At 32.2% G+C, this 19,522-nt stretch overlaps 1 protein-coding gene across 2 annotated transcripts; it reads left to right on the forward strand.

Moving 5' to 3' along the window:
- The first annotated feature begins 5,521 nt into the window (after positions 1-5,521).
- On the forward strand, positions 5,522-18,469 carry LOC127714450 (serine/threonine-protein phosphatase 6 regulatory ankyrin repeat subunit A-like). Of its 2 annotated transcripts, none has more exons than XM_052220511.1 (2): positions 5,522-6,058; positions 7,941-18,469. In XM_052220511.1, the coding sequence occupies exon 2, from the start codon at positions 11,149-11,151 to the stop codon at positions 17,113-17,115; it is 5,967 nt and encodes a 1,988-aa protein (XP_052076471.1). In that variant the 5' UTR covers positions 5,522-6,058; positions 7,941-11,148; the 3' UTR covers positions 17,116-18,469. Both variants share the same exon structure in this region, with proteins under 2 accessions (XP_052076471.1, XP_052076472.1).
- The last annotated feature ends 1,053 nt before the right edge of the window (positions 18,470-19,522 follow it).

Consider the following 19,522-nt stretch of genomic DNA (forward strand, 5'->3'; position numbering starts at 1 on the left):
CGTTCTTATTCATAAATGTTTGGTTTATGCCGTATTGAATAAATTTTATATAATTTTTTGAAAATCTTATATTTATTTGTATAATTCATGAATTAAATTAACGAAATCCTATAAAATTTGACGTAGAAATGTCCACTGTGTCATATATAAACGGTAAAGATACAGTTAAGGCCCGAAAAACAAAACGCCTCAATTTCTTATATTATATTAATGATTTCAAGATATGAGATACATGATTGATAGAAAATGCATGAAAAAGTTTTGCTAACTTGTATTCAGCACATGAGCCAGTGATAACTAAACATGTTTGAATTTGTAAAGCTAGAGATATCTATACTTAGGCCTTTATCTATTGAAAGGAATTTATAAACAAGATAAAAAGATGTGTTTGAAACGAAAATTAAATATTTCTGGATAAATTTGACCGAATGAAAAATATGACAAAATAAAATATGTAGTCAGCTTGACCTTCATTGGTCTTAAAACAAAAATATAATAGACATTTGTTGAGCACTTCTCGCGGCATGTTTTAAAATTAAAGAAAACTCTTTTAAATTAGATGCGTTTGAAGCCGGTTGTTGAACACTTTCAACGGGAACACAGACCAATACTTCCTAGTGTATGTGCAAATATAAATAAATGATATACTGATTTCTTTTTAACGTATTTTCTTTTATTTTTTGAAAGTCAATTTAAAACAGTTTTATACGAACTACTAAGGGCCATCAATTTTCAATTTCAACACATAAAGTAGTTTTCCTATTATTATGAATAACTGCTGAATAAATTAGTTGTTGCTGTTTGTATGATATTTAACTCATGAATAACTGCCTTATATGATGTTTTTTGGAAGTCTCAACAGCATATAATGGACAATAATAGAAAAAATTAAAGCAAAGCTGTTTTTGTGTCGTGAAATTAAAGAAAATTGACAACTTGTTGGTAAAAACATAGTTTTACAGTGCAAAAATTCGAGTAAAAATGAGGCACATGTAATAAACGCCGAAATCGCCTGGTTCCGGAAATCAATAAAAGACAAATGTCAACAAAATTTCGTACTTGTAAAGGATAATTAAACTATGTATCGATGGCGAGCGAGTTTATGTTGACGAAGGATGTTTCGGTGGCGGGTAAAAAACGTTGATTAATTATTTTATTTAGGAAGGACAATGTTGGGGCATTGTCTGTAGTACAAAGAACAGTGGAGATGACAAAAAAGTCTGTTTTTGAAGTATTTATGGACTCAATTATTGCAATATTAATTGACAAATCTATCATTATAGAGAGTGATGATAATTGATATATATTTGTTTCGTTTTAAAAACCTCCTTTTGAATCTAGATTTTATATGACAATGAAAATTATGACTTATTTAAGCAACCTGAAATTCTTTTCGAAAAATATTCAGAATAAGGGAAATCATTTATTTATGGAGCACATATGGTCGAATAAGTATGTATGATTACTATATCTGCGAGAATAGTTCACCTATCACCTTGTTTAGAATCTTAATGTCATATTGTTTCTATTTCAATTTACTACATATAATTAATTATGACATGGATTCGAACGCTGTTGTCATTATGTAAATCTGATGGTATACGTTTTGTACATGGACTTGTAAAAGACTGGTTTTCAATCAGTTTCACTTTGTGTGTGCTAATTGATTATTTGAATTAAGAGTGTATAGTTATGAAGAGCTGTTATATCATGTCCTGCTGCATTTTGAATTGTACATTCGATCTAAGGTTTCTTATTAGCAAAATTAATCTGAAAAAAAAAATTAATTGAAAAAAATTGAAAAAAAAACCAAAACCAAAACAACAACACAAAAACTAAATATTCAGATCAGACGAGAAAGGCCTCTCTGTTCTCAATGTTTTAACTACTTACATTTTTTGGCCTTTTTTTTTAAATGTTTTGATACGAGCTTCACTGAATCAGATGAGTCTTTTTATGACAAAACGCGCGTCTAGTGGTTCTGGCGTTCAAAACTATATGAAAAAACATAAACGATTCTACGATCCTAATCTGAATCTTTGGTGATTTTTGTTTATGAACATCTTTGAATAGTTGTTTTCAAGATCACGATTTGACATCTGTGTATGGGATAAGCGTATGTGTTGAGAGCAATTTTTCCGGTCATTACACCAATCACCGAAACGTTCTGCAAAAGAACCACCTTTAGTCAAACAAGATTTTATCTAAACAATTGTCGACAAGAAATTGAAAAAAAACCGTGGTTTTCGAATCAACTCAAAAGTTAATGCTGTTTCAAGTTTAATAAATAAAAGAAAAATAGATTTATTATGCCATCTAGCAAACTTTACAGCTATTCTTTACAACAGACTTTAACACAGGGCTGCATGTCACGATATTCTTACCGATGCGTAATTTTGTTTTCGACAGTGCCATCGAACCTTTGTTATGTACTACAGTTTATGATAAGTAAAAAATTTTCAATGAGGGAAACTCGCTACCGCTGTTTATTATATAATAAGCGAGCTTTTGACAGTAGAAAAAGAATGATCCCCATGATAAAAATAACACCTTAAGGATGTGGACAAATGTTAATAGTTTATATGTGTACGTTTAATGTATGAATCAACAAAGGCTTGTGTACGTTTCGACGATCCTAATCTGATTTTTTTTCGACAGTAAAGTCGGTCTTCCACGATAAGGTTGCATAGTCGATGTTTTTTTCATTATACGTCAATGTGTTAAAAAAGCCGAAAGTGCCAAAGTATATCTTATAAATAAGAAGATGTGGTACGAGTGCCAATGAGACAACTCTCCATCAAAGTCACAAAGTCAACACGGAGCCTTGGCTCACACCGAACAGCAAGTTATAAAGGGCCCCAAAATGACTAATATAAAACAATTCAAACAGGAAAACCAACGGTCTAATCTAACAAACTACAACCACTGAACAATAGGCTCCTGACTTAGGACAGGTGCATAAAAATGCAGCGGGTTTAAACGTTTTAACAGGCGCCAACCTTTACCCTAACCTGAGACAGTAGTGTAACATGACAACATAAAAAGACACACTATAAAATATCAATTGAAATGGCTTAACTCAATCAAAAAGACATCCGTGTTGAAGGCCGTACTTTGACCAAAAATTGTTTACTTTTTACACATTGTGACTTGGATGGATAGTTGTCTCATTGGCACTCATACCACATCTTCTTATTTATATTTAAACAAAAACAAGTAAACATACACTGAACGAATAAGTTTGATCTATGACACAATATAAATACAATATTAAAACGTAGGTGCCTATATAACATAGACGTTACAGATAGTTATACAAAAGTTGTAGGAAGAGTGTCAATAAGACAACTCTTACCTGGGACAAAATAGCGTTAAATAAAACAACGTACACAGGTAAATTGAAACATAATAATTGTGTTATCAGGAGTACAGAAGTAACCTTTTTTTACAAAATTAATAAATTTGTTGTTCAGAGTACGAGTACAGAAGTGAAAATTTATCGTCATATTAATACTTATCAAAGGTGGTACATATTAAAAATAGTGAGACAAGATATAACACAAAACATTGAATTACAGAAATGCATTACAAATTGTGCCAACAGGTCAAATTAACACCAAAGTACGATTTGAGAGTACTCGCAGTTACTGAAAGCTAATTAAAAGCCAAAAACAATTAACAATGAAAAAATCATGCATCAGAGACTAAAATCAATTAAAACACACCCCAGGGATTTAGTGTTTTAACGCCATGGACAGTCAAAGAAGACATGACTTGTGCAATGCCATAATAAAAGTATCGACAGGCAGTAGGATCGTTAGGATTTAACCTTATAATGAATATGTACCATGTTATAAATAGATAAAACAATCTCTAAAGAGAAAATTAACGTACGTGGATGTGTATTTATACATCCCAAACACAATTCGAAAAGAATGCAAATGTAGTTATGTTTAATTTGTTGATAAAAAAATCGATGTAAGTGCCAATATAAACAATATTCAAATATTTTATTACAACATTAATAAGATAACCTTTACTAATAAGTTTGTTAAAAGGTCGATGAGTTTACACGGATCACAAAGTGATCTCCGCGCTTTTAGTATAATATTACCGTAAAATTTAGGATGTGAAATACCGTTTTTAATACGTTTTCTACAAGTACAGCCAAATTTACTAATCAAATCTTTGAATCTATGAAAGAATTTAGTAAATGTTTTATATTTTATTGGTACGAAATCCCTGACTAAATAATTTACCAGTGATGCATTGATTACGTTCGTTAAAATCTATGACATCACTACAAACACGGGCATAACGAACGGGTTGGTCTTCCTTTTAATGAATGCAGACGATCTGGTGTTATTTCCAGAAGATGATTTTTAACAATCCAACAGAACAGATTTTGATTTGACTGTAGATACTGATAAGACAACATTGGTTATAATCCGATCGAGGTATTATACGATAAGACGAACAGTTGTTTACAACCGCAAAAAAATAAACATTTGTTACTTAGCTTCAACTGAAAGTTTACACATTCACACAAGAAACTTGCGGAACATGGAAAGAAATCGAATGTTTCCACTTCTTTCTAATTCCAGAAAATGTCATCTAAACTTGCATACTCACTTTTCACTTTAATATGCATACGTTGGTAGCGGTTTAACTTATGCCTGCGAAGTTTTGGGCTTTTTCAAAACAGACGAAATCGAAAAATTTATGCTTTATATAAGATTACTCGGCGTAAAACAATCTACGAATACGGCTATTATGTATTGAGTTCAGAAGAATGTTCTATAATAATAAAGTGTGAAATACATTTTTTTAAATATGTGTTAAAACGTCTTTAAAACACTAAAATACATTTATGAGGATCTTAAAACTGCTTATGTTAATATTGTGTGAACATCTATTCGATTATTTAAAGTTTGAAGCAAGACTAAAATGTTTCGTTCGTCGGTTTGGCTAACTGTTCTCACTGCTTCCATGCGGTAATTTTGGAACTTTTCAACTCTTCATTCTTTTAAATTGTAAACATGTGAAGATAGAGGTAAAGTTTGATTTTGACGATAATAATAATGGTCCCTGATTGGTTCGAAATTGAACTTTTTATCGTTTCCGTGTAAAATCTTGCGAACGGTTGAACCGATCATTTTGAAATGTCTGACGAAAAAGTAGGTCATGTTTGGTATTAACTTTTTCATTTACAGCATTCTGGAATTATGGTTCATGCTTATTTGATAAAGGTCGTTTGATTTCGTTTCCGTAAAAGTACTTAAAACTTCTTTAAACAAATATCTTTAAATTTTAATACGTTGGTTCTGATGCAGTTTGATTTGGACGATTTTCATTTTTGTTATTCATGGTAATGGTCCTTGGTTGATTTAAAATGACACTTTTTGTCATGTCAGTTCAATGACTTGAGAACGAAAACACCAATCCTTTACAAAATTTAAGATGTTGTTTCTGAAGACAAAAAGCATGATCAATATTAGTGATTTCCAGTTTTGACGTTCTCAAATTTTGGTTTTAGATTGATTGATAAATTCTGTTTTTTATTCGTTTCCTTACGATAACTCGACCAAATTTTATCAAATTTTAATATGTTGTTTCTGAGGACAATGTCAAAGTCATGTTTATTTTAACAATTTCTGCTTATGCTGTTCAAGAGTAATGGCCCGTGAATGCTTTAACAATGACACTATTAAACGTTGAAAAAAAACTGTTTGATTTCGTTTTGAAACTCCTGTTCCTATTGATAAGAAAAAAATAAGAAAATATTTTATCCTCATTAAAAGAAAAAAAAAATCTAAAATCCGTTGACCTTAAACATATTTTCATCTACTAAAGGCGACAACAAGACTTGGTGGATCACCGTTTCAACAGAAGTGTGCCGATTTAAAGGTTGCAAGTTTGGACAGAGAGTCATTGGAAGATTTGATGATCAACCTTAGGCAAATCAATGAAGACAGATTTAAGGATCTTACTGACAAAGTTCTAAATCTCACGACACACGTAGCAGCTATAGTCGATCCTGTGCCTATGCACAAGAGAGGTAAATAATACAGTACTCACAACGAATTCCTCTAACTATTTTTATATTCTTTAGAAAACATGGGGCTATTTTATATGAGGAACACTTTGTATAGTTTCAATACTAGACATTGATAGTACATGTATACAAAGATAGGGTGCAATAAAAGTTTTATTTTGCCTAATTTGTCATTTAAAACAAAGAACTTTTACTGACGTCCAGTGGCAAATATTACATAACATAACGCACTTTTGATCTATCTGATACTTGTTACCTTTAATCTCATTCTCAACACATTCTGTTGAAAGAAAAAAAAACTATATATACTTTAATTAAAATGTATATTATTATTACAATAACAACTAGCAGTACTAATTTCAAATTTTGGCACTATTAATTGACGCAAAAAAATAATCCGAGAGTTTCATTATACTGCTATTTTGTTACACATTTAAAAGAAAATAAAAGTATAAAACATAAAAAAAAATAGTTTGTGCATGTAAATTATTTTTAATCTTTTTGTCGTATGTCAGATCATTGCAACCAAGTTGCATACAAATGATCAGTAAAGGTGTTTTCGAAGAAGTACGCGTTTGTGGCATGTTAATATTGCCGAGTTCGTTTCATTCACAAATTCCAAATATATATGTATCAGTGTATACTGGTAATGGATCGTAAAGGAAATCGTATCAAGAAGTCACATGCTAGGTCAATAGATAATCTAATTTATTGAATAATTAGGACAAATTGTGAAAAAAATAAAACTGCCTGTAAAAATGGTTCAACATTATGATCAGTATCTTAGAAAATCATAGTTTAAAATATCATCGTTTTTCTTGCGTTTGTTTGTACTGTATTCCTGTCACGTAGTGTTGTCGTTTTAGCGGTATTTTTTAACATTGCCATATAAGCGGGAGGGTTGGCTAGCCATACAACCAGGTTAAACCCACCATTTTTTCTTAAAATGGCCTGTACCAAGTCAGGAATATGGCAGTTGTTATCAAATAGTCCGTTTCTATGTATGTTGGCGTTTGTTTTTCGTTGCAGTTCAGTGTTTCAGTTGTTCCGTTGTTTTCCTCTTATAGTTGATGTGTTTCCCTCGGTTTTAGTTTGCAACCCGGATTTGTTTTCTCCAGGGATTTCAAATTTAAGCCATGTGAAAATTGGGTAAAATGTGGTAAAATCTTTTTTTTTTAAATTAACTTATTATGATTTTCATCTTTATGTTATAGGATTACAGCAAAACTTTATATTTAAGGTACATTATGAAATTCCATATTGATTCCAAGACTCAAATTTACTTCAGAAATAGTTTTAAACTAAACAAAAATCACAAATTTGAAGAAACTCCTCAAATACGATGTAAACTTGGCTGCGTACCTAAACATCCCGAAATGCCAAAAGGTAGTTGTTCTTATAAATAAACATATAATTACTGATGCGCACATCTTTAGACGAAAACTGCTAGTTCTTCCTGTTGACGTCATTTGGATGAAGCATATTAAGTTGTTTTTATCCAGAAACCTTCCCGACCCTATTGCCTGGCATCATTAAATGGACTGCTTGGTTAATCATTAAAACTTTTATGTGGTGTAATTGGTTTCAGGTAGTCTATTTGAAGTGTTGACTAAGTGGTGATATGACTTCTAAGTGATATCACTTCTATGGCCATTGAGTAGTTTTTTGAATGACTGCTTTGAATCACCAATTTATGGAGGCCAAACACCGACATTCTAGATATAAAGAACATTAAAACTTTTGCATGTCACTCAAAAAACCTTTTGATGAGCCTAAATATTTGTCTATATCATTTTATTACATCTTGTTCGTGTATTACTACTTACATCAGTATCGTTGCACAAATCTATGTATTCATTAATATTTATAATATATATACTTTTAGTGAGAATTAAGAAAATTTTATCAGACTGGCAATCTTCAGATGAAAAATTTGTGGAAACAAATAGTTCAAAACAACTGTACCAGTGCTTAAAGGAGAATGGTTTTGTGACCGTTACCGGAAGTGCGGGGATAGGAAAGTCCGTAACAGCAAGACATGTGGCTCTTCAAATGGTGCTTGAAGGCTATGACGTAATACCAGTTAAGTCTCCTAGTGAGATTTTTGTTTCTAACAAAAAAACCTTGTATATATATGACGACATTTGTGGCAGGTATGAAGCTATTCAGCATGAAATCGAAGATTGGGATAGACACATTGACGTCATTTTAGACTGTTATTCTTTATCACCAATAAAAATATTGGCTAATTGCCGACTGCAAGTTTATCAAAGTCCTAAATTCAAAACTCAAGACCTGTTAACTAAGTGTCAGTTTGATATGTCACTCGGAAAAAATGCAACGAGTATAGACGACAAAAGAAAAATTGCTCAAAAATACATTCCTGTCATGTATACAAAACAAATGTCCATCGAATATATAGAACAATATGAATGTTTTCCTTTATTATGTAGCATGGTTGCAAACTTTGATGAGAGTAAGATAATGAAATTTTTGGAAAACGGGCCTTATGGCATTTTTGAGAAAGAGTATGATAAAATGAAGAACATAGGTAGTGAAATGAATTACTGTGCTTTGGCAGTAACAACTATTTTTAACAATAAATTAAACGAACATTTATTAAGTACTGAAATAACAGACAAAGAAAGGGAAATATTCACAGATATCTTTGAAGCCTGTGGCCAAAATACTTGCACGTCTCGAATATCTTTAAAAACGCATCTTGATTCCTTAATAGGATCATTTATTTCAAAAGAAGACAACGTTTATAGTTTTCGTCATGAAAAGCTTTTTGATATTAGCTGTCTTTATTTTTCTAAGAAATATATAAGCTGTATGGTGAAAAATTGTGCAATTGTATTGCTATGCGAACGATTTGAATTAGAATGTACCAGAAAAGAAGATCAAGGTGGAGATTTTATAGTTCTACCAAAGAACCTTGAGGAGCTATTCTTTGATAGGTTGATTCATGAAGCAACAGACGATTCTATTTTAGATATATTTGGATGCAAACAAATGGAAAATGATCAGTTTAGAGAACGATTATTACATTCTCTAGAAACAAAAAATGAAGAATTGATATCGAAAGTATTGCACATGAACCATTTTGGAATAAACGTTTTTCATTTAATGTGTCAGTTAGGGTTTACAGATATCATTTCATTTTGCATCAGTAAAAATGTCGATATTGACTGTTACGACAAAATTGGAATGACACCTCTTCATTATGCCTGTAGATATGAAACTGAAGCGGTAGTTGATTTTTTAATTAAAGCAGATGTTAAAATTAACATATACACACGTCGTGGATTCACACCCCTTTATGAGGCTTGCAGGAAGCAAAATATAAATATCGTCGAAAAACTTCTTAAACATGGAGCATGTCCAAATTTATCTACTCAACGGTCTTCAATTCCATTAATAGTATCGACAGAGAAAGGTAATCTTGAAATTATAAGAATGCTAATAAAACATAAGGCAGAGATAAATAAACAAAGAAGAGATGGACGATCTGCCTTACATTATGCATGTGGTGATGGGCACAAGGATGCAGCAGATCTCCTTATCACACATGGTGCCGATATTGATTTAAAAACGGAACACAATGAAACTCCTTTGCATCTTGCTTGCATTGGACTTCATAGTCCAATTGTTGATATACTTATTTCAGACACCACAGATATATTTCAGCGTTCTACGAAATCAAATCTATCAGCATTTGCAACAATCGTAGAGAAAAATGATAAAGAAATTCTTAGAAAGCTTCTTAAAACGGTATCAGATAAAAAATGTTTTACCAAGAAATAGAATTTGCATGCACAACCAACAACGCACTTGTTCTTAAAGGGATTTTAGAATTAGGTATCGATGTTAATACACGTTTATCAAAGGGGGATTCTGCTCTACATATCACATGTAGGAACGGATTTTATTTGGGTGCCGAAATGTTAATAGGAACAGAGGCTAATATAAATGAATATTCATATGACGGACTTACAACAATGCAGCTTGCTTGCTTGAAACCAAACAAACAGCTTGTTGATTTGCTAATTTTAAACGGGGCTAGCGTTAATAATTGGCGCAATGGAAGTGCAATTCCACACCCACTCCATATAACATGTATAATGAAAGAAGAAGAAATGGCGATAGCTCTTATAAATGGAAATGCTGATGTTAATCAAATTGCAGAACTTAAAAGAAACACTGTGTATAAGTCAGAAAAAAGACATTGTATTACAAATATTTATGACGAAGTCTACTCTCATACAAGATTGATGATAAGCCCGCTTGAAATTGTGTGCATCGGGAAAATGTTAAATCTTAATCTTGTCGAAGTTCTTTTAAAAAACGGAGCAAATTCGAATATCAAAAGTTTAAGCGGCATAAAACCTTTACTTATTGCAAGTTTTTATAAATATGGGGATTTGGTAAGACTTCTTTTGGACAATAAAGCGGATGTTAACGTTTGCGACAACATTGATATTTTGTGTTTGTCTAACATGCAATATACAGGAGAGGAAGACATAAGCGAACTTTTATCTTATGGGAATGTTTGTCTCAACAACACTAAAATCACACCATTACACGTAGCCAGCATAAATAATTCGCAACTGATTGTAAATGACTTACTTCAAAACCGTGCAAGAAATGACATTGCGTGTCATATTTCGCCTTTCCTTTTCGCTATTCAGAACGACCGTAGGAATATTCCAAGAGATCGTTAGCAGATTATTGAGTTTTATCGCAATTACACGAAAATTGAAGATATTCTTCCTCTCCATGCTGCATGTCTTTTAGGGTTTAGTACTATTGCTGAAGTTTTAGTTCAGAAAACATTGCCACATGCTAGAGAAGCTGCTATTTTAATTCGCCCGTTCCAAGTAGCCTGCATTAAAGGACATATTTACGATAAATGGCCTTATATTACCAATAATCCATTTTCATTATCTGCTTTACAGATTGCATGTCTTGGGCAATATTGGGATATATGTAAAATATTAATACAGAACGGAGTTGCTGGAAAATGCACATTCGAGGTGTCAGACCTGTTGATAGCTTCATTTTTGGGTGACAAGAAAAATATAGAATTAACTATGTGCGACAAACGAATCTATGAAACATCTGTCCTTCATTTCGCTTACGAACACAAAGGAATAGAAATCGTAAAACAATTGCTAGATACCAATACAGAAGATACAAGTGGATTTGCTGATGATTTAGAAACTTTGTTTTTCATAGCCTGCTCAAAAGGCGACATTGAAACAGTTTCTTACATTTGTAGTATTATACATAACTTAAATATCAATGATTACGTCGATGCAACACCATTGCATTCTGCTTGTGAAAATGGTAATGTTGAAATTGTTGAATTCCTCTTATCACATAATGCATATGTAGATCCTATTTCCATAGAAAATGAAACTCCTCTTCATATAGCATGCAAAAAAGGTCTAAACGATGTTGTGAGGACATTGCTTAACAGAGGAGCAAAGCCGTTTTTAACTAATAAACATGGAGAAAATGTTTATCATTTAGTGTCAAAGTATAACTTTATAGACTGTGCACGAAGTGTATTCGAATTTAGAAAAAAATATTTGACAAATACAGATGCTGAACACAGTGTAAATAGTCGTACAGTTGACGGAAAAAATGCTTTGTACTTCTCATATGAAAATAAAAATAAGAATATGATGAAACTTATTCTAAGTTTTGGTGCTAATGTAGATGAAATATATGATGATAACGAAGATATATTACTGTTGAAAGCTTGCAGAGAGGACAGACTAGAATTAGTAGAAGTATTACTTGAATATTCATCTGCAGTCAATCGAAAAACTATTGATGGCAAAGATGCCTTGTATCTCTCTTATATAAACCAGAATAAAATTTTGATGAAACGTCTTCTCAGGTGCGGAGCAACTATTAATAATAAATATGGGACAGAAGGGGAAACATTACTTTTCAAAGCTTGCAGCCAAGGTTATTTGGAAATTGTAAAAATATTACTAGAGGAATGCTGTTATGTCAATGCAAAAAATAACAACGGAGAGACTGCTCTTTGTATTGCATGTCAGCGCAATGAAAATGCAATTACTACCTTATTGATACAATACGGTGCTGACATAAACAAACAATCGTATGAAGGATTGTGTCCCCTTTATTTTGCATGTATTCAAGAAAACGAAAACATAGCAGATTTGTTGTTGCAGAACAATGCTTATACCGATATAATGTTTTCTGATTCTCAAAGTATGCTTATGAAATGTTGCACGAACAAATTTTACGGCATTGTTGATCTTTTATTAAAGCATGGAGCAGATGTGAATATTTGTCATTATGCCGGAGAAACTGCTTTGTATAATGCATTTCAAATGGGAGATGCTAAGTTAATGCTAATTTTGCTGAATTATGATGCTGACTGGAATATATGTTCTCATGAAAAAGAACAGTTTCTATTTGAGGCTTGTGAGAGAGGCTTAGAAGAAATCGTAGAAATAATTTTACAGCGGGATCCAAATATCAACGTCAATGCAATCCTGTTTGATAATAAAACGCCGTTATATGCGTGTTATAATGCAATATCAGATACCACTTCACCTCAGTATAAGATATACATATCAATAGGATCTTTACTTAGACGTCATGGGGCAAATTTATTCACATTAACAAAAGCAAATGATACACCTTTTCATCAATTATGCATGAAATGTTCACTTGGCGACATAAAAGAAGTGTTAGATAGCTGTGTGGTTGAAAGAAACGTTTTAGAAGAAGTATTCCAATATGCCTGTTCTCAGAACCACCAGGATATAGCAATTCTATTGTTGGACTTCTGTAGACAACCATTCAAATCAGATACTAGTAACATATTTATAGCAGCTGGAAATAAAAATAATAATATCACTGAAATGCTTCTTTCTTTACAACTGGATGTAAATTTGTCGGATACAACCGGCAAAACAGCTCTTCACTTTGCTTGTTCGAACGGAAATAACTACATTGTAGAAAAACTTTTACAATCTCGCAACACAGATATTGAAATTCAGGCAAATAATGGTTATACTGCATTACATTTTGCATGCTTTCATGGACACATTAGAGTCATAAAAATGCTAATAGAAAGAGGAGCTAACATACACAGACGTACATATTCCGATGAAACAGTAGTTGAACTGGCATTTTCCCAATTACGGGGAAACGTTATTACTTGTTTGTTAGATTTGAATATATTTGAGACTTTACAACAGTGTAAGGAAAAAATGCAATTCTTTTTGAAAACATATTGCTCTTCGAATAGCATGAAAAAAACATTAAGGCGAATACTCACTTTAATGAACCCTAGTTCGTACATTGATACCATTGATTACCCTCTGCACTTTGCTTGCAGGAAAGGCGATGGTGAACTTATTGATCAATTGCTTGAAAACAGATCAAGTGTAGACTGTATATCATTTTACGGGGAGACCCCTCTCATAATTTGCATAAGTAACAATGATTTACAAAATGTAAAACTATTATTGGAAAAGGGAGCGTCGGTTAATAAATTGGCGAATATATCCGAATATGGAATCGATCAACTTTTCGGAAACACAAGTATTTATATGTTGAAAGATGTGACTCCAATCTCTTTGGCCTGCTTTTTGGAAAATCTTCCCCTAATTCAACTTCTGATTGATCATAATGCTAAAATCAATACAACAGTCCATATTTGCTATTGCAATACGAAAGATTGTCCTTCTAAATGTGAAATAATGACACCTCTGTTTATATCTGTTATACAAAACAATTTACATTCAGTGCACCTTTTAGTTGAAAGTATGCTGGATTCCGGTCTAAACGATCTCAATTGTATACTTATTGGCTCACTCTACAACAACAGTAATTTAACGGAAGAAAACTGTCATAAATGTGACAGGCTAGTTCTCACACCGTTCCAAGCAGCTTGTTTCAATGACCGGACAGAAATAGCGTCGTATTTTGCTCAAACCAACCAGGTAGATGTAAACCTAGCTTTCAAAATATCTCCTGTGTTATTATCTTTGTATTTTCAGTATCCAGACATGATGATACGTGTGATAGATAAAAATGGATTGGTAAACAAAAATTTTGAAACTGAAGTTACTCCATTAATTTTCTCAGCTCTTGTTGGAAATTTCAGATTGATGGACATCCTGCTAGAGAATTCTGGAAATCATGAATGCTATGCTACAATATCTGTTTTGCTAATTGCTGCACTAAGTGAAGATGTTCTCCGTATATTTGACTGTTATTCTGGTGATTATTTTGTTTACTCAGAATGTACTGTAAATCCACTAGCGATATGCCTCTTGCAGAAAAATATGGAAATGGCTTCTTTATTGTTAAATGAATATGCAAGTACTTCCTGTATTTCAGAAATGGATGCTTCACATGTTATTTGCTTTAGAAAACAAACAGAACATTTACGTCTTATTTATGAAAGCCGATTAAATCTCCGTAGAAAATTCAATATTCAGATGTGGCATTTGCTTATAATGGAAGACGATCAAAGTGTGTATTATATATATATCTCTAATAATATAAGTGCTTTAAATCCAACTTATTTGTGTGTAACATTAATAGAGCTTTCATGTTTCCTCCGCGATAGTGCTTTATTAAGGCTTCTGCTTAAGTCCGAATATACACTTGATGGTGTAATGGAAATTTCCCCGTTACTATTATCCTTATTATTTATGAATAAGCCTATCGTTTTATCTAATGCACAGCTTCAATTATTAGACACAAACTCATATGGCAGCTCTTCGAGGTTATGTAAATCTGCTTGGATGGTTATAGCAATAATTTCAAATGAGCATGCGTTAGATATTCTAACTGTTAGATTGACAGAAGACTCCTTTCAGATAAAAAATTCTGCAGATTTGGGTTTAGCCATGTTAGTTGTCTTTTATATGCACCATGATCTTGTTGAAAAAAATTTGTACGACATGAAATATCTATCAACAACAGATGTTCTCTGTAAAGTCAGTTTAGCTGAAATAAATGCCATTGAACTTCTTTTTAATGATAACGAAGATGAAAACATTTATAACAATGAAATAGAATACCAGGGTTTGAAAAACATTCATAACAATGTAATAGAATTCCAGGGTATGAAACTGGATAGATTCAAGATAAATCTAGCATACTTAACATTGCTACGGAATAAAAAATTAAAATGTTTACCGGTACAGGCGTATAATGGGTCAATCAATTCTTTACCGTTTTTGGCAGTTGAAATGTTTTATTTGATACAACAACGAATACCAAAATGTTTGTTATCAGTAAATCAAATTTCTGATGAAAAAATACTTATCACACAACTTATGGTGGCTTGCTTGCTTGATAATCAATCTAATGTGAATTTTTTATGTTATATGGGAAAAAGCGTTCAACGTAATGAAATGTCGTTTTGGCATCTGGCAAGTATACACAAAGTGAAACTTTGGGATTCATGTCCAACAGTTTGTGAAATTGCTTGCAATAGCAATTTAAAAGCAACCTTTAATGAGCTACATGTATCCTGTATGAAAGAAAAGATGACAATTGTGAAATATCTTTTAAAAAATAATTGTGACGTGAATGCTTCAGCTTGTCTGACACCGTTCCATATGTTCCCTATCATACTCAGTCATCACTTTTATTTAGAACATTCCCATTTAATAGACAAGTTCATTGATATTATTGATTCACTGAAGAGTTCAAGAAACAACATGGAGTGTTTAGTTTTACCCGTGGAGTTTAATGCCATTCATTTAGTGATGTTTTCAGACGATATAGAATATATGAAATTATTGATTCAAAAGAGGTGTAATCTGAATGCAGTAGCAAAATTACCAACCTTATCCTTATATCTACTTCATTTCTTTGAAGATGATTCATTAATATCGTTAAACACAGTAAATGCCATATCAGAGGTGACGGCAATACATATCGCCTGCATTTTAGACAAAAGTGATTTCGTTGAGTTTCTTTTATTAAACAAAAGTAATATAAACTCATACGGATCAATTCATCCGCTGCATTTAAATGCATTTCACTGCGAGGATATTTTGGAATTGATAACTGACAAATCGTTTTTTACGTTGACAGTCTTTCATACTGCTATTTTGCGTCGAAACACATATATAGCAGAAATTCTTATTGAAAACGGCACAAACTTTGAAATGACTGCATCATTATATTTGGAACTGTACATAAAAAATGACAAACACATCTCTACTCAGTCGTTAGTTAAATCGCTGCACTTGGCGTATTTATTTGGAAATGAACATATTTTCAGGACAATTCTGTCTAAAACTTTACCCATGAATATAAATGAGAAAGTGTCTTTATCAGCATGGCATTTATTTGACAATGACTCAATTCACGACATGACTTCACATTATACATCCAGGGGAGATATCCAATTGACACTGAACATTCTTCACATAGCTTGCATTACTGGGGATAGTTTTTATGCAAATGTTTTGATCAATGAAGATGCTAATGTAAATTTAGAAGCAGAAATGTGTACAACCGATTTTACAGGAAATGAAATTATAATTACAAAATGCCCCCTGCATTTTGCAGCGGAGATAGGAAGTTTGGGCTTATGTAAGATATTAATAGAGCGTGGGGCCAAACTGGATGTCAAAACTAATATAATAGGATTTCAGCCATGGCATTTGGCGTTATATCATGGATATGATGAGGTAGTGTATTTCCTTCTTACACATTGTCGAATAACAAATTTTGATAGGAAACAATTTTTGTTAGTTTTTATTTTATTCCTACTACGCAAAAATTTCAGTAAAATTATTCTTCCATTTATAGCAAAATCAAAAAGCTTTCTTATACTTTTATCATTCTATAAATATTTAATGAATGTACTTGGATTTACTGGTGATCCTAATTTTCACTCAAGAAGGATAACCAGTTCAGAATATATTTCACTTACAACAATTGACAATGAATCGCTATATGAAGAGTTAATGAGTGTATATGAAACAATAGACACAAGCGACAGTTTTGATTCGAGCGATATTGATTATGATTATCATTAAGACGCATGGAGCGTTTGGCGTGCCAAATTATAAACCATTTATCGTTTATGAGTTTTCAATTATACCTCTGTAAACTTTGGATAACAAGATGCAATTATGTCAAACTGTACACTGATATTCGAAAGAAGTTCATAGTTGAAAAATCTTTGAGAAATACAATCATATTCATATAAGATTTATTAAACAATGAACAATATAATCGCGATGAATTTGAATATGAAAATGTGTTAATTGATAATCAGATAGTTATTGTGAATTAGTACAATGTAGTGCATATGTTAATGGAATGGTCCCCTCAAGTACAAATTCAAACAGTTTGATGTGCATTAAGGTAGATAGGGTGTCTTCCTCCATCTTGGATTTTGAAATACCAGAAAATAATCGGTCTAGACCTTTAACAAAATGTGCAAATTATTAGAGTAGTGGGTAATTCATGTGTAAGAATTTTCATTTTAATATAGAAAATGACATGTTTTATTATATTTATGGTTGTATTTTACAAAAAACAGAATACTTTTGTTTGATTCAATTTTTTCCAACTTTGCCACATAAGGGGAGGCAACTCAAATGTAAGGGCAGATAATTCAGATAAAGTTACTTTTACAATAGAATGTGTTAGGAATTTTATCTATTTTATTATGTAGCAAGAAAACGGGCCCGGTGGCCCCATTTTTTCTTTTTCCTATCTGAAAGTATAATATTAGAGCTATCTTCTCATATTTTATCTCAAAATTCTATGGTGTAGGTTTCGTTTTATGGCAGAAAATTGCGTTTTCCATGCATAATCTATACAAAATCTGTCAATTTTGCACAACCTGTAGCGTGAAAATAAGCCCCGTGACCCATTCTTTTTATTATTTTTTTCAAAAAAGCATGATATTAACTACATTTTGACAAATTATTAAAAAATTCTATAGATCATAATTTAGACACCCCATTTACCTTGAGCGCCTAGTTGAAAATTCAAAATTAAATGTGATAAAATTATTTTTTTTGCACTTAAAGAATAAGGTAATTATAAAATAATTATTTACGTTGAGATAGTTATCTTTTATGTTCCCTTTGATTAACCATTACACTGTGTCATACAACTACAGATGATTTTATATCTCCAAGTTGATTTCATTAGAATTTTAAATAAAGGAGCAGCGTTTAACTTTCATATGATTTCGCATAGCAAGGTTTTCCAAGGTACAGTCCTACGCTTTATTGTACAAATGTTAGGGGTATTCGTCATGAGACAGCAACCATCTATTTCCCCCCTGAGTCTGGAAGAGTTTTGATTGAATAACAGAGGCCATATTTTACATAAACAGCAAAGTTTCAAAATAATTAAAAAAAAAACATAATTAAAGACAACCCCTGACGATCAATTTTCCTAACTTCAAACAGGCACATGTGCCGTTGTGTTAAAATACAAAATCTCGAGCAATTGTGGAAAACAGAAGGAACATACAAGAAGTACGTTGAAAATCAATGGAGAATAAGCACTTAAAATTTGTGATGGGATATAATAACAGGCAACAGTAGCTTACCTGTGTTCAAAATTGTAAATACATTTGGATAATACCAACCTGGAGAACACAAACATAGTGAATCGGATGAGCTATAAATAGTGCGTCGATAGGGTAAATGTCTCCACTGTGCAGCATCATCACTGGATATAGGTACCCGGACACATTGAAAAGCAAAAAGTATATATTCTCCGTACAGTAAAAAACTTTACGCCGTACAATGTATCAGCTTTACATACATGAATTTCTCTGTGAAAACAATTGTTTATTTCGAAATAAAGTGTTGTGTAAGCTTAAATATGATATGGCTTTGTTCTACGAAAAGGTCAAATGAATAGATAAAGTATATATGTGTTTCAACAAGTTTGAACTCGTCACATGCTTCTTTGAACAGGTACCAACCGGTCCGATTCTGACGATTTGACGAGAGAGAAAGCCAATTAATGATCATAATTAGCCTTAAATACTACCTACATTATTAAGAATCAGTTTCACACAATTTTACTTGTCAGCAAAACGTAGAATATACCAAAACTAAGAATAACTTGACCTTACCGGACATTTGGTTTTTCCACCGCTTCAGGGGTACCTATATCCGATGGTGATGCTACACAGTAGTCTCTTGAAATGTCAAATATATCGCTATCATCGAGAATTGGACACAATTATTATTTTCCTAAAGGGCACAAATCTGGTTAAAATATAAAACTACGTACAGAAATTTTTTCTTGAATTGGGACATAGACACCATTGTTTTGGTTAACCAATTCGTGATAGTAATTGGTAAACTTGGTTAGCGTCGATTTCAGTTGATCTTCCTCATAATCATGCTGGAGAAGTTTTTGTGCTAGGTAATATCACTGTTTATGACGTCTGTATGATGTAGACATTCA

This window comes from Mytilus californianus, unplaced genomic scaffold, assembly GCF_021869535.1.
Source record: "Mytilus californianus isolate M0D057914Y unplaced genomic scaffold, xbMytCali1.0.p SCAF_9, whole genome shotgun sequence".
NCBI classification, from domain to species: Eukaryota; Metazoa; Mollusca; class Bivalvia; order Mytilida; family Mytilidae; genus Mytilus; species Mytilus californianus.